We start from the raw sequence: 13,591 nt of genomic DNA, 5'->3' as shown, positions 1-13,591 counted from the left end.
CGTATAGTTAGTATATATGCTATATATATATATATATATATATTCATGTGCATACTCAGTCTATTAAGACTTGTAGGAGTGCAGATTCAGCTTGTGATTTGATTAGCTAGTGGGCTCACTACAAACTGGTTTTATGTTTAATCAGTGTAAACCCAAATGCTCAAATATTTCTGTAATTTTTTCTTGCTGGGTCTAGGGGGGGGCATTAGGAGTATATATTTTTTTAATGTATGTGATTTATTGCAGTGGTTCCAAAACTGGGGGGCGGGACCCGTAGAGGGGGCACGAGGTCTTTACAACAATCTTTGACTATTATTATTATAACATTATTTAAATTATAAAAAATATAAAATTCAGTATTATTTAAATTCATGAGATTATTTTAAATTATATTTTAGTATTTAGTTATAATATTTAGCTTCTTATCGTTCTACTGCTTACTGTTAAGAGCTTGCTCAAAAAATATTTTTTTCTTGTACTTACTCTGCATGTACAAATTAAATCATATTATATTGAAATCAAACCAATATAATTCAATAAATATTATGTGAGTTTGCAGGTAAAGGACGTTTCATGAGAGTGTCTTTATGTGTGTGTGTGTAGGTAGGCGTTGGGGATTGGTGGGGCTCAAAAACATGTTTCTCTACAAAAGGGGGCCAGGCAAAAAAGTTTGGGAACCACTGATTTATTGTGTGATTATCTATGTGATTATATATCTATATGTGATTGTCTGATTTATGTGTTTTTTCGGTAATAAGAAAGACTTGGTAATGTTTATTCTGTTAGAGATTTAGAAGAGTTTACAATATTTTTGCCATGGGAAATATGGATAGTTTTAAGTGATATTAACGAAATAGGATTACCTTAAAGGGGTCATATGACACGGCTAAAACAAATATTATAGTTTGTTTTATATGTAGCGCAATGTGTATACACGATTTAAGGTTCAAAAACGCTGTTTCCCTTTCTGTCGGTCTCTCGACGTTGTGTCGAACCGACAGATGGGGTTCGTCCCTGAGAACCAATCGCTTCCGACTTCTTAGAAAAGGCCAATGAAAATTGGCGAATGAAATTTGCATGCCGGACTCCGCCCCCGGATATCCGGGTATAAAAGGGAGACGGCGTGCCTTTCATTCACCTTTTTGTTCTTCGGAGCCTTCGCTCATGATCAACAGACTTCGCTACAAGACTGCCGGCTCTACGACGTGGTGCAGCGGACTGTCCCTACCTGCAGCGACTTCCCCTGGGCGTCTCGGCGGTTCCAGAAGTGTTCGAGTTTTTTCTCTAAAAGAGCAAATTTCTCCAGCGTGGCATGTCCCGCTGTTCTCGTGGGTGCAACACACTCATCGAGGAGGGGGACGGACACGATGTCTGCTTCCAGTACGCTGGGGCAGATGTTGTGGATACGTCCTGCCCGCACTGCGGGCGGTTGACGATTCAGACGTTGCGTCACGGGTGGCTGTGTTCCCACGAGACTCAGCCACCACCTCGTCTGCTTCCCGTTCCGTCACGGCAGGACTACGGCCCAGGTGATCGCGCGGGCCTTCGGTCGGGCGATGTCCACACTTGTGGTCCAGGAGAGACACCTCTGGCTGAACCTTGCACAGGTGAGTAATACTGAGAAAGTCCGCTTTCTCGACGCACCCATCTCACAAGGGGGGGCTGTTTGGTGATACTGTCGAGTTCGACAGTTAGGGAGCAGACAGAGGATATCAAGTATGTCCTCCCCAGCCGCGACTCGACCGCCCTCTGGCCGCCGAAATCCCGTGCACCGTCTGCTTCCCAGCAACCCTGGTCCTCTTCGAGACATCAAAGAGAAGACCACCACCCCGTCAGCAGCCGCGGCAAAAGCCTAAGCGGCCCTCATGGGAAGACCCCAGGGAGATCGAGAATACCTTCGGGCCCGACCCCAGCCATTCCATTGCAGGTGGTCGATCCGGGACGGTTCCTGCCCCGTCCCAACAGCCCATTCTAAAAAGTTTTCTCCCTCTCTGGGCGTTTATCACAGCCGCTCTCACCCTCTACACGACGGTGTTCGGCAACTCGACGTTGCGTCACGGCGAGACCCAATGTCGAGGATAATCAGCAGCCTAAGCACTCTCAATCGACGGTGCGTTGTGCCACATCATCGTCTGAGTATTATCACAGCCGCTCTCACCCTCTACACGACGGTGTTCGGCAACTCGACGTTGCGGCAAGACCCAATGTCGAGGATAATCATCAGACATCATCGCCAGGCAGGTAAAACTGCAGAGCCGATCTCCTCTCGGGGGGTCCCCCCCCACGGCGAGGGATCCGCACTGCCAGCCATCGAACCACCCCCGGGAGGTCGATGAAGCAGAACGTACCCCTAGCCTCCCTGTCGGTCCCTGGGAGCCTGACAAGAGCTTCCCAAACCGTCACGGTGACTACGGGATACAGTTCGTCTCGGCTAAGCGATCCAACTCCCCGGACGCCCGCCCAAGTTTCGGGGCATCCTCTTAACCTCAGCCCCGTGCTTCGGGCCAAGGTCGCCACCCCTCTGGTGAGGAAGCGATCGTGCTCGTCCCTCTAGCCGAGATGTTCAACGGGTTTTACAGCCCGTACTTCATCGTCCCCAAAAGAGCGGGGGTCGCTAGATCTGCGTACCCTGGACAGGCACCTACTCAAGCTGCCGTTCAGGATGCTCACACAGAAGCGCATCCTGGCATCTATCAGATGTCAAGATGGTTTCATGGCAATCGACCTGAAGGACGCTTACTCTCATGTCTCGATTCTCCCTCGTCATCGCCCGTTCCTACGGTGCGCTTTCGAGGGTCAGGCATATTAGTACAGAGTCCTCCCCTTCGGTCTGTCCCTGTCCCCACGAGTCTTCACGAAGATTGTGGAAGCCGCCCTCACTCCCCTCAGGGAGAGAGGTGTGCGGGTACTAAACTATCTCGACGACTGGCTCATTTGACACACTCGTGAGATCTGTTATGTACACACAGGGACCTAGTGCTTCGGCACCTAGATCGATTGGGACACAGGTCAACCGAAAAAGAGCAAGCTCTCCTCTGTGTGGGGCATCCTCTTTTTTGGTATGGAACTCAACTCTGTCTCCATTACAGCGCGACTGCGCTCAGTCAGTGTTGAACTGCTTGGGTTCAAGCAGTCAGCGGTAAGAGGCTCCTGGGCACATGGCATCCTCGACGGTGGTGATACCCCTCGGGTTGATGCACATGAGATCGCTCCAACACTGTCTACAGAGTCGAGTTCTCTGGAGAGCGTGGCACACCGGCAGCAGGCGGATGGTGATTACGCTTTTCTGCCGACGCACCCTAACCCCTTGGTCTTCAATGACCTTTCTACGGACGGGGGTCCCTCTCGGGCAGGTCGAGACGCGTCAGTGTCACAGACGCCTCCCTGCAGGGTTGGGGTGCCGTGTGCAACGGGCACGCAGTGTCGGGGCGATGGACGGGCCCCTGCCTGCGCAGGCATATCAAATTGCCTAGAGTTGTGGGATGTGCTACCCGCACTGAAGGGGTTACAACCTCTCGTGCAGAACAAGCACGTGCTGGTCCGGTCGGACAGCACAACTGCCGTAGCGTTTTAACCGCCAGGGTGGCGTTCGCTTAAGCAGCTAACACGACTCGCCCGACACCTCCTCCTGTGGAGTCCGCAGGTGAGCAGATCCCTGTGAGCCACACATATCCCAGGCGACCTGAACCAGACAGCAGATGTGCTCTCTCGTCAGTTGACGCCTCGCGGAGAGTGGCGACTCCACCCCCGCGCAGCCAGCTCATTGGGTATATTCGGGGCGGGCTCAGGCAGACCCCTTCGCCTCCCTGGACACCACCCATTTCCCGCTAAGATACTCCCTGCCTCGGCACGGATGCTCTAGCGTACAGCTGGCCGTGGGACAAGCGGAAGTACATCTTTCCCCCAGTGAGCCTCATTGCACAGACCCTGTGCAAGGTCAGGGAGAGGAGCATCAAGTGTACTAGTTGCGCCATACTGGCCCAACCGGACTTGGTTCTCGNGACGGTGTTCGGCAACTCGACGTTGCGTCACGGCGAGACCCAATGTCGAGGATAATCAGCAGCCTAAGCACTCTCAATCGACGGTGCGTTGTGCCACATCATCGTCTGAGTATTATCACAGCCGCTCTCACCCTCTACACGACGGTGTTCGGCAACTCGACGTTGCGGCAAGACCCAATGTCGAGGATAATCATCAGACATCATCGCCAGGCAGGTAAAACTGCAGAGCCGATCTCCTCTCGGGGGGTCCCCCCCCACGGCGAGGGATCCGCACTGCCAGCCATCGAACCACCCCCGGGAGGTCGATGAAGCAGAACGTACCCCTAGCCTCCCTGTCGGTCCCTGGGAGCCTGACAAGAGCTTCCCAAACCGTCACGGTGACTACGGGATACAGTTCGTCTCGGCTAAGCGATCCAACTCCCCGGACGCCCGCCCAAGTTTCGGGGCATCCTCTTAACCTCAGCCCCGTGCTTCGGGCCAAGGTCGCCACCCCTCTGGTGAGGAAGCGATCGTGCTCGTCCCTCTAGCCGAGATGTTCAACGGGTTTTACAGCCCGTACTTCATCGTCCCCAAAAGAGCGGGGGTCGCTAGATCTGCGTACCCTGGACAGGCACCTACTCAAGCTGCCGTTCAGGATGCTCACACAGAAGCGCATCCTGGCATCTATCAGATGTCAAGATGGTTTCATGGCAATCGACCTGAAGGACGCTTACTCTCATGTCTCGATTCTCCCTCGTCATCGCCCGTTCCTACGGTGCGCTTTCGAGGGTCAGGCATATTAGTACAGAGTCCTCCCCTTCGGTCTGTCCCTGTCCCCACGAGTCTTCACGAAGATTGTGGAAGCCGCCCTCACTCCCCTCAGGGAGAGAGGTGTGCGGGTACTAAACTATCTCGACGACTGGCTCATTTGACACACTCGTGAGATCTGTTATGTACACACAGGGACCTAGTGCTTCGGCACCTAGATCGATTGGGACACAGGTCAACCGAAAAAGAGCAAGCTCTCCTCTGTGTGGGGCATCCTCTTTTTTGGTATGGAACTCAACTCTGTCTCCATTACAGCGCGACTGCGCTCAGTCAGTGTTGAACTGCTTGGGTTCAAGCAGTCAGCGGTAAGAGGCTCCTGGGCACATGGCATCCTCGACGGTGGTGATACCCCTCGGGTTGATGCACATGAGATCGCTCCAACACTGTCTACAGAGTCGAGTTCTCTGGAGAGCGTGGCACACCGGCAGCAGGCGGATGGTGATTACGCTTTTCTGCCGACGCACCCTAACCCCTTGGTCTTCAATGACCTTTCTACGGACGGGGGTCCCTCTCGGGCAGGTCGAGACGCGTCAGTGTCGCAGACGCCTCCCTGCAGGGTTGGGGTGCCGTGTGCAACGGGCACGCAGTGTCGGGGCGATGGACGGGCCCCTGCCTGCGCAGGCATATCAAATTGCCTAGAGTTGTGGGATGTGCTACCCGCACTGAAGGGGTTACAACCTCTCGTGCAGAACAAGCACGTGCTGGTCCGGTCGGACAGCACAACTGCCGTAGCGTTTTAACCGCCAGGGTGGCGTTCGCTTAAGCAGCTAACACGACTCGCCCGACACCTCCTCCTGTGGAGTCCGCAGGTGAGCAGATCCCTGTGAGCCACACATATCCCAGGCGACCTGAACCAGACAGCAGATGTGCTCTCTCGTCAGTTGACGCCTCGCGGAGAGTGGCGACTCCACCCCCGCGCAGCCAGCTCATTGGGTATATTCGGGGCGGGCTCAGGCAGACCCCTTCGCCTCCCTGGACACCACCCATTTCCCGCTAAGATACTCCCTGCCTCGGCACGGATGCTCTAGCGTACAGCTGGCCGTGGGACAAGCGGAAGTACATCTTTCCCCCAGTGAGCCTCATTGCACAGACCCTGTGCAAGGTCAGGGAGAGGAGCATCAAGTGTACTAGTTGCGCCATACTGGCCCAACCGGACTTGGTTCTCGGAGCTAATGCTCTTGACAACAGCTCCCTCCTGGCCGATTCCCCTGACGAAGGACCTGCTTTCCCAGGGGAAGGACACGTTATGGCATCACGGGCAAGACAACAGGAACCTCCATGTATGGACCCTGGACAGAACGAGGAGATCCTGAGTGGCCTAACCCCTGCGGCGGTTAAGACCACTACTCAGGCTAGGGCCCTGGCCACTAGGCGACTATACACCTATAGTGGTGCCTCTTCTCATCCTGGTGCTCTTCTCGAAGAGAAGACCCGTGGAGTTGCTTGATCAAGTGGGTGCGGTCCTCCCAGAGACTCGAGAGTAATCTCTCCCCCTTCCACACTGAACGTGTATGTAGCCGCTGTTGCCGCTCATCACGACCCAGTTGCTGATAGTCTCTAGGACAGCACAACCTGATCATTTGGTTCCTAAGGGGCGCGGGAAGGCTACCACCTCACCCACGCTCCGTACCCTCTTACGACCTTGATGCGGTCCTGGAGCCCCCTCGGAGATGCCGCTCTTTCTCACTTTCGATGAAGACGGCTCACGGGAGGACGCTCAAGAGGGTAGCGGACCTACAAGCATTCTCCGTGTCCACAGATTGCCTAGTACTCGGGCCCAGTCATTCTCATGCTATCTTGAGACCCCGGCCCGGATACGTGCCCAAAGTTCCCACCACTCCCCCGAGACACCAGGTGGTGAACTTACAGGCGCTCCCCACCGGGGAGGAAGACCCAACCCCATCCGTGTTGTGTCCAGTACGCGCATGGCGCCTCTGCTTGGACAGCAACCAGAGCCGCAGAAACTCTGAGCAGCTCTTTGTCTGTTTTGGAGATCAGCAGGGAGGGCTGTCTCAAACAGAGGTTGGTGCCCTGTATCATGGACGCCGTCACTTGGCGTACCTGTCCTAAGATCGCCTACGCCCACTGGGTGAGAGCTCTCTCCACACGGAGTACAGCCTCCTCGTGGGCACTGGCTCGAGGCACCTCTCTGGCAGACATCTGCAGAGCTGCGGGTTGGGCTACACCCATCACCTTCGCGAGGTCCTACAGCCTCCGCGTAAAACTGGTATCGGCTCAAGTCTTGCAGGCATCAGGCAAGACCGGCGGCCGGTAGGGTGTACGCCTATGACAGTACCCCCCTTTCTCCTAAGCGTACTACTAGCCTCCCTTCTTCCCCCACTGGGTGAAGAACAGGCACTCCATCCATCACTAGCAAGCACCTCCTGCGGGCGGGCTGGGCAGAGCAGCCCTGCCCCTTAGGCCGGGTATCTCCGGAGTTATTCGCAACATAGCTCTAACCGGACCTAGTGCTACCAGACGTTGCAACCCCCCAGCAGGGCGGTTCCGTCTGATGTATCCTCATGCTGGTTCCCACCTTGGTAACCCATGACCTACACAGGTGGACCTCCACCTCGCGGTTAACTCCTTCAGTCCGCACTTTCTTCCCATGAGTTCTCCCCCATCGCCATGAGTTCTCCCCCATCGGTGAGACCATGTTGGTATCTCCACTAGACTCCTCCCTGTGGTAGGAAGTGGTCTCTGTAGCGCATCCCCCGCTTGAGGAAGTAGCGCTTACCCAGTGGCCTTACGGTTCCGGGTGGCTTCTCGCTGTTAGAGAAACAAGGCCGCCGCCTGTGAGGCCAAAGGTAGGGGCCTCCCCACCTTTCAAGAAAGCTCTGGGACCCCCTACCTACCCACTGGTAGGTTACAATTTCGCGGTAGCGCTCACAGCTGACACGCCCAGGCCAGTCACCATCGCTTCGTTGAGATTGTGACAGGGCACAGTGTTATGGCGTTTTCCATTAGAACCCCATCTGTCGGTTCGACACAACGTCGAGAGACCAACAGAAAGGGAACGTCTCGGTTACGTTTGTAACCTCGGTTCCCTGATGGAGGGAACGAGACGTTGTGTCCTCTTGCCACAACACGTGCAGTCCTCTGCAGCAGTCGTGAGAGGTCTCAGGCTCCTCAGAACTAAGGTGAATGAATGAGGCACGCCGTCTCCCTTTTATACCCGGATATCCGGGGGCGGAGTCCGGCATGCAAATTTCATTCGCCAATTTTCATTGGCCTTTTCTAAGAAGTCGGAAGCGATTGGTTCTCAGGGACGAACCCCATCTGTCGGTTCGACACAACATCTCGTTCCCTCCATCAGGGAACCGAGGTTACAAACGTAACCAAGACGATTTTCCACATACGGTGCATGTTTGTATCTCCTCTTTGCCCCACCTCTCTGAAACGCGCAGATTTTGAACAAAGCTCATCGCTCTGAAAAGCGAGGTGTGCTATGATTGGCCAGTTAACCAGTGCGTAGTGATTGGTGGAATACTGCAAGCGTGTGACGGAAATGTAACGCCTCTCACCATATTGGGAACATCAGGTTCCAAAGCAATTGTACTGACAGGTACGCCCACCTTACTTGCGTATACATTTGGGCGGTCTTAGTCAAATCATTCCACGAACTGACGTAGATTTGTGGGGGTGCGGTTACACAAGGTGTTTCAGGCAGGTCTGGGTGAGCATTCGCTTTTAGATAGAATGCATCTTTTGTTCCGACACTTTAATTTTTGCAATTTTACATGTCTAATACATGCATGGGCAACTTATAACACACCAAAGACACAGAAAATGCACCATTCGCACCATATGACCCCTTTAAACTTTTTCAGGTTTAAAGTATACAGATGAGTATTACTCTCATAAATGTGTTTTACAAACAGGGTTAAAGGGATAGTTCATCCAAAAATAAAAATTCTGTCATGAATTACTCACTCTCTAGCTGTTCCATTTTGGAAGAATGCTTGTAACCAAACAGTTATAGGACCCCATTGACCACCATAGTAAGAAATATTACAATGGTAGTCAAAATTGCCCCAGAACTGTTTGCTGTCCTACATTCTTCAAAATATCTTCTTTTGTGTTCAACAGAGCAAAAAACGTATCAATTAATTTTGTAGTCAATGGGGTCCACTAACTGGTTACAAACATTCGTCCAAATATCTTTCTCTGTGTTAATCAGAACAAAGAAGTTTATACAGATTTAGAACAACTCGAAGGTGATTAAATGATTCAGAATTTTTATTACTGGGTGAACTTTCCTTTTTAGGGTTCCCTTTATTTTAACCTTCAATGCATTTACACTCCGAATTTGTGGGCAGGGAAATTTACTTCTGTGCAACATGATATTGTCATTCATGACCAGGCAACCCCAGCGCATCAGCAATTGGCAGAACCAACTGTCTACTCTCCTACAATCTATTAAATGAACAAGTACTATCTGTTTTTTTTATATATTATAAATTGTCCGTTGGTCTTATAAGGCAATCTGTAGGACTTTGAATAGTGTTTCTGATGTATTCTTTTTTACTGTGTATCTTGATGTGTTTAGTGAAAGACTTCACAAAGATTGTGCTCCCGAAATTGGCCGTATAAGGCAATCTGTAGGACTTTGAATAGTGTTTCTGATGTATTCATTTTTACTGTGTATCTTGATGTGTTTAGTGAAAGACTTCACAAAGATTGTTCCCGAACTACTCCAAAAGCTGCATGTGGTTGAAGAGAAAAGACCTGTAAATAACGTCTCCTCAAATATATTGAAAATTCGAGAACTTATCGCTCAAGCACGCAACGTGGCCAAAAAGGTACATCACAGCTTTTAAAAAAAGATCTCTTGCCCATTCCCATAGAGTAAAGAAACAGGAAAAATGCTTCTCGAACAACCACAGAGAAAGTGGGCAGTAACTGTTTATTTAACAATATTATATCTAAAAATTAGGATGTTTTCACCTCAAGAAATTTATATGATTGCAGGTGCAAGTGTCCATGAAGTTTGATGGACAGTCTGCTGTGGAGCTTCATCCCCAGACCAATGTAGATGAGCTGAAAACTGTCACATCTATCAGTTTCTACATCAGAGTGGATCCAGACAAAGACCCCATTGAGGACCGCTTTCTACTCTACTTGGGAGACAAGCAAGTAAGTGGGAGAAACGGGTAAGCAAATGATCTGCTGGTCTCCACCCCCTTTTCAGCAGAAAGCCAGCCTGTGCTTCCAACAGCAAAACTGAAGAGAATGGCCATTAAGCGAATGAGAAACATTGTCTCATCTTTAAAAAACATTGTTTTGTATAAGTGAGAGTATGTGAGACAAACACATTATTTGTTTAAAAACTGTGCACGCTGTTTTCTGAGAGAATGCACAAACGCGCTACGTCTTTAAATCCGGCACATTGCTCTTATAACTGACAGTTAACGTGATAAACACATCATATCTATAAAAACCTAAAACATGTTCTCTATGAGTGAAACGCGATGTCTTTACAACATGCACCTTGTTTTTATATGTGACAATACACGGGACAAACGTTTCATGTCCATAAAAACGAAAACAAGAGTGACATCACTTTTCTAGGAGATCGCCAACAGCCTGTTCAGTGTGGCTGTTGTGGTTTATATGAGATACGAAAAACAGAATGGATGGATTTGTATAATTACAGGGTGGTTCTGCACACACACTGGCGACTCAAATGTAGGTTATAATAACATGTTAAAGTGAATTTTCCGGATTAGGGGGGCTTTAATTAATAATAATTATAATACATTTATTTTATATAGCCTATTAAAAGTTGCTTTCTCAAAGCGCTTCACAGCAGACATCACATCAGGTAAAACAACACAATGACAACACTTTGTAAAACAACACAACAAAAACAAATAATCCAATCAAGTAAAAGCAATCCTAAAATAAAACATTTTAAGAAGAGATTTAAAAGTCGCTAATGAATTTGCCTTCCTGATGTCAGCCGGGAGAGAGTTCCAGGCCTTAGGAGCATATGAGGAGAATGCTCTATCACCCCTGGAGCGAAGCCATGTCTTGGGAACACACACTGAGAAGAACGCAGATTACTTTGTCAGATTTCTGGCTCCATAGTAATCTTGCTAAAACAATCTGAATTAGATAAGTGTAATTGCACAAAATTGAATATTTCCTGACATGCAATATAGTTCTGAATTTGATTTTTAATATTTTAATATGAATATTTAATATTAAATTTCTTAAATTTAATATAGAAAAATTAAAAACGCAGAAATTCAAATTCAGAAATGGTTCAGTGGGTAAGGTTAGCTTCCGGGTTCGACAGGGAAGAGTAGAAGATCTGGGAAAAGTCAAATGGAGCGCTTTGGCCACAATGGCCAGTTATTTGTTCTTATTGTAGCGGCCCCTTGGATTTATTGATCAAGACGCAGAGAGTTTCAAACGGGTGTCGGTTTATTTCTTCCTCTCAACGAGCACTATGCACCATAAGAACCATGAACACTGTGAAAACTACAGAATAAAAACAGAAGAAATACAAAATGCTTCTTGTAATTTCGCAAATAATTCACACATAAATCATGCTCACATATTAATCATGTTTACACCCAATATAAATCGTTTTAACCAACTAATAACAATGAAATATTAAATGCAATACAATACATTATAATTGTTCACAGAAAGAATATATATATATATATATATATATATATTTTATCTTGATGACATGTTCAATTAACTCATAAACAAATGAAATAATGACATTCTCCTTTCCTTAGACAAATCGTAGCTGATAGTAACACACTCTCCACATTTTATACCTCATTTCGCTCTCCAAGGGCGCTAATCAAAGAGCTTACACCATCAGCTAGCATGCTCTCTAGCTCGACACACCCTCACAGTTCGGAGCTCTTAGAAATGACAGGTACGAACAATACAAAAATAATAAAGTAAATCACAATGTAAACATTTTTCCTTACAGGATTCAACTGGATGAACATGATAAATAACTAATGTGCTTACACGTTTTACTACAGAACTACAGAATAAAAACAGAAGAAATACAAAATGCTTCTTGTAATTTCGCAAATAATTCACACATAAATCATGCTCACATATTAATCATGTTTACACCCAATATAAATCGTTTTAACCAACTAATAACAATGAAATATTAAATGCAATACAATACATTATAATTGTTCACAGAAAGAATATATATATATATATATATATATAGCTTTTATCTTGATGACATGTTCAATTAACTCATAAACAAATGAAATAATGACATTCTCCTTTCCTTAGACAAATCGTAGCTGATAGTAACACACTCTCCACATTTTATACCTCATTTCGCTCTCCAAGGGCGCTAATCAAAGAGCTTACACCATCAGCTAGCATGCTCTCTAGCTCGACACACCCTCACAGTTCGGAGCTCTTAGAAATGACAGGTACGAACAATACAAAAATAATAAAGTAAATCACAATGTAAACATTTTTCCTTACAGGATTCAACTGGATGAACATGATAAATAACTAATGTGCTTACACGTTTTACCGTTCCTCCGACGATGCGTGAGCACCACATTGTGAAGAGAGAGTAACCGGAAGTTTAGCGTCACAAAAACATCAGAAGAAGAAAACGGCGCTTTTCAAAATAAAAGCAGAACAGACCACAAGGTGGCATTGTAGAACTACAATGTCTTGTTAACACATAAATATAATACTGTGTAGGAGAGTATTAATGCAATTTATCGGACATTTACACTCCCACCAAATCCTAGTATAATGAATGAACAAATACACAAAGAGTAAATGAATTATACAGGATTTCTTGACTCTAAGAAATGACTAGCCTCAAGTTAAGCTATCAGAGGTGTAACTTTATAGCATCATGCATAATAAAGCAGTGTTGTTAATTGCTTTGTTCTAATCAGTTCTCAAGGAGGAGCACCAATTTTTTGATTGGTCTCTCAATAACAGAGAGCTTGGAGGGAGGATCTTGTTTTTTATGAGGTTTCCTATCCCCAACTTGCACTTTAACTCGACGAACTAAGCCATCGCTACTTTGAACAGTCTCAATCACTCGTCCAAGTTGCCACTGATTTGTTGGGAGGTTGTCGTCTTTAATAATGACAATGTCATTCACTTTGAGGTTGCACTGAGGTAAGTGCCATTTCTGTCTCATGGATATGTTCAGCAGATACTCCTTTTTCCAGCGGCTCCAAAACTGTTCGATAAGGTACTGAACTCTTCTCCACCTCTTTGTCGTGTACAGGTCTTCCTTAACAAATACTCCAGGGGGAGGAAGAGCAACTTTAGATTTCATCATAATGAGATGATTTGGTGTTATAGGCTCCAGTGCCCGAGGATCATTGATTCCATCCACTGTTAACGGGCGGCTGTTAACAATAGCCATGGCCTCATATAGCAGTGTTCTGAGGGAGGCGTCATCAAGTCGACCTGGGCACTGTGCAAAGGTGGCATTCAGCACATTTCTAACAGTTCTGATCATTCCCAGAAACCACCTGCGTGACTGTCAGAGGGAGCATTAAAGACAAATTCGCACTGCTTCTCAGTCAGGAAGATTTCCAGCAGCTTAGTGTCACATTGTTTAAGTGCTTCCTTGAGCTCATTTCTGGCACCAACAAAATTAGAGCCTTGGTCACAATGTAGTTGTTGAACAGCTCCTCTCAGGCTGATGAAGCATCTCAATGAGTTGATGAATGAGTCTGTTGATAAATCTTCGAGCATTTCGATATGAACAGCTCTAGAGTACAGACATGTGAAAATCAAGCCGTATC

General features: G+C 47.8%; 1 protein-coding gene across 1 annotated transcript in view; it reads left to right on the top strand.

Annotated features, from left to right (window-relative positions):
- The window catches only part of lama4 (laminin, alpha 4), an 86,410-nt gene that overhangs the window by 46,796 nt on the left and 26,023 nt on the right, over window positions 1–13,591 (top strand). The window contains exons 20-21 of the mRNA XM_057352538.1: window positions 9,471–9,610; window positions 9,780–9,944. Of these exons, the coding sequence (XP_057208521.1) occupies window positions 9,471–9,610; window positions 9,780–9,944 (305 nt within the window). The remainder of the gene's footprint in view (window positions 1–9,470; window positions 9,611–9,779; window positions 9,945–13,591) is intronic.

The sequence above is a fragment of the Triplophysa rosa genome, linkage group LG15 (genome assembly GCF_024868665.1).
Source record: "Triplophysa rosa linkage group LG15, Trosa_1v2, whole genome shotgun sequence".
In the NCBI taxonomy this organism is placed as follows: domain Eukaryota; kingdom Metazoa; phylum Chordata; class Actinopteri; order Cypriniformes; family Nemacheilidae; genus Triplophysa; species Triplophysa rosa.
The sequence above is the reverse complement of the archived record's forward strand: the minus strand, read 5'-3'. Positions and strand labels throughout refer to the sequence as shown.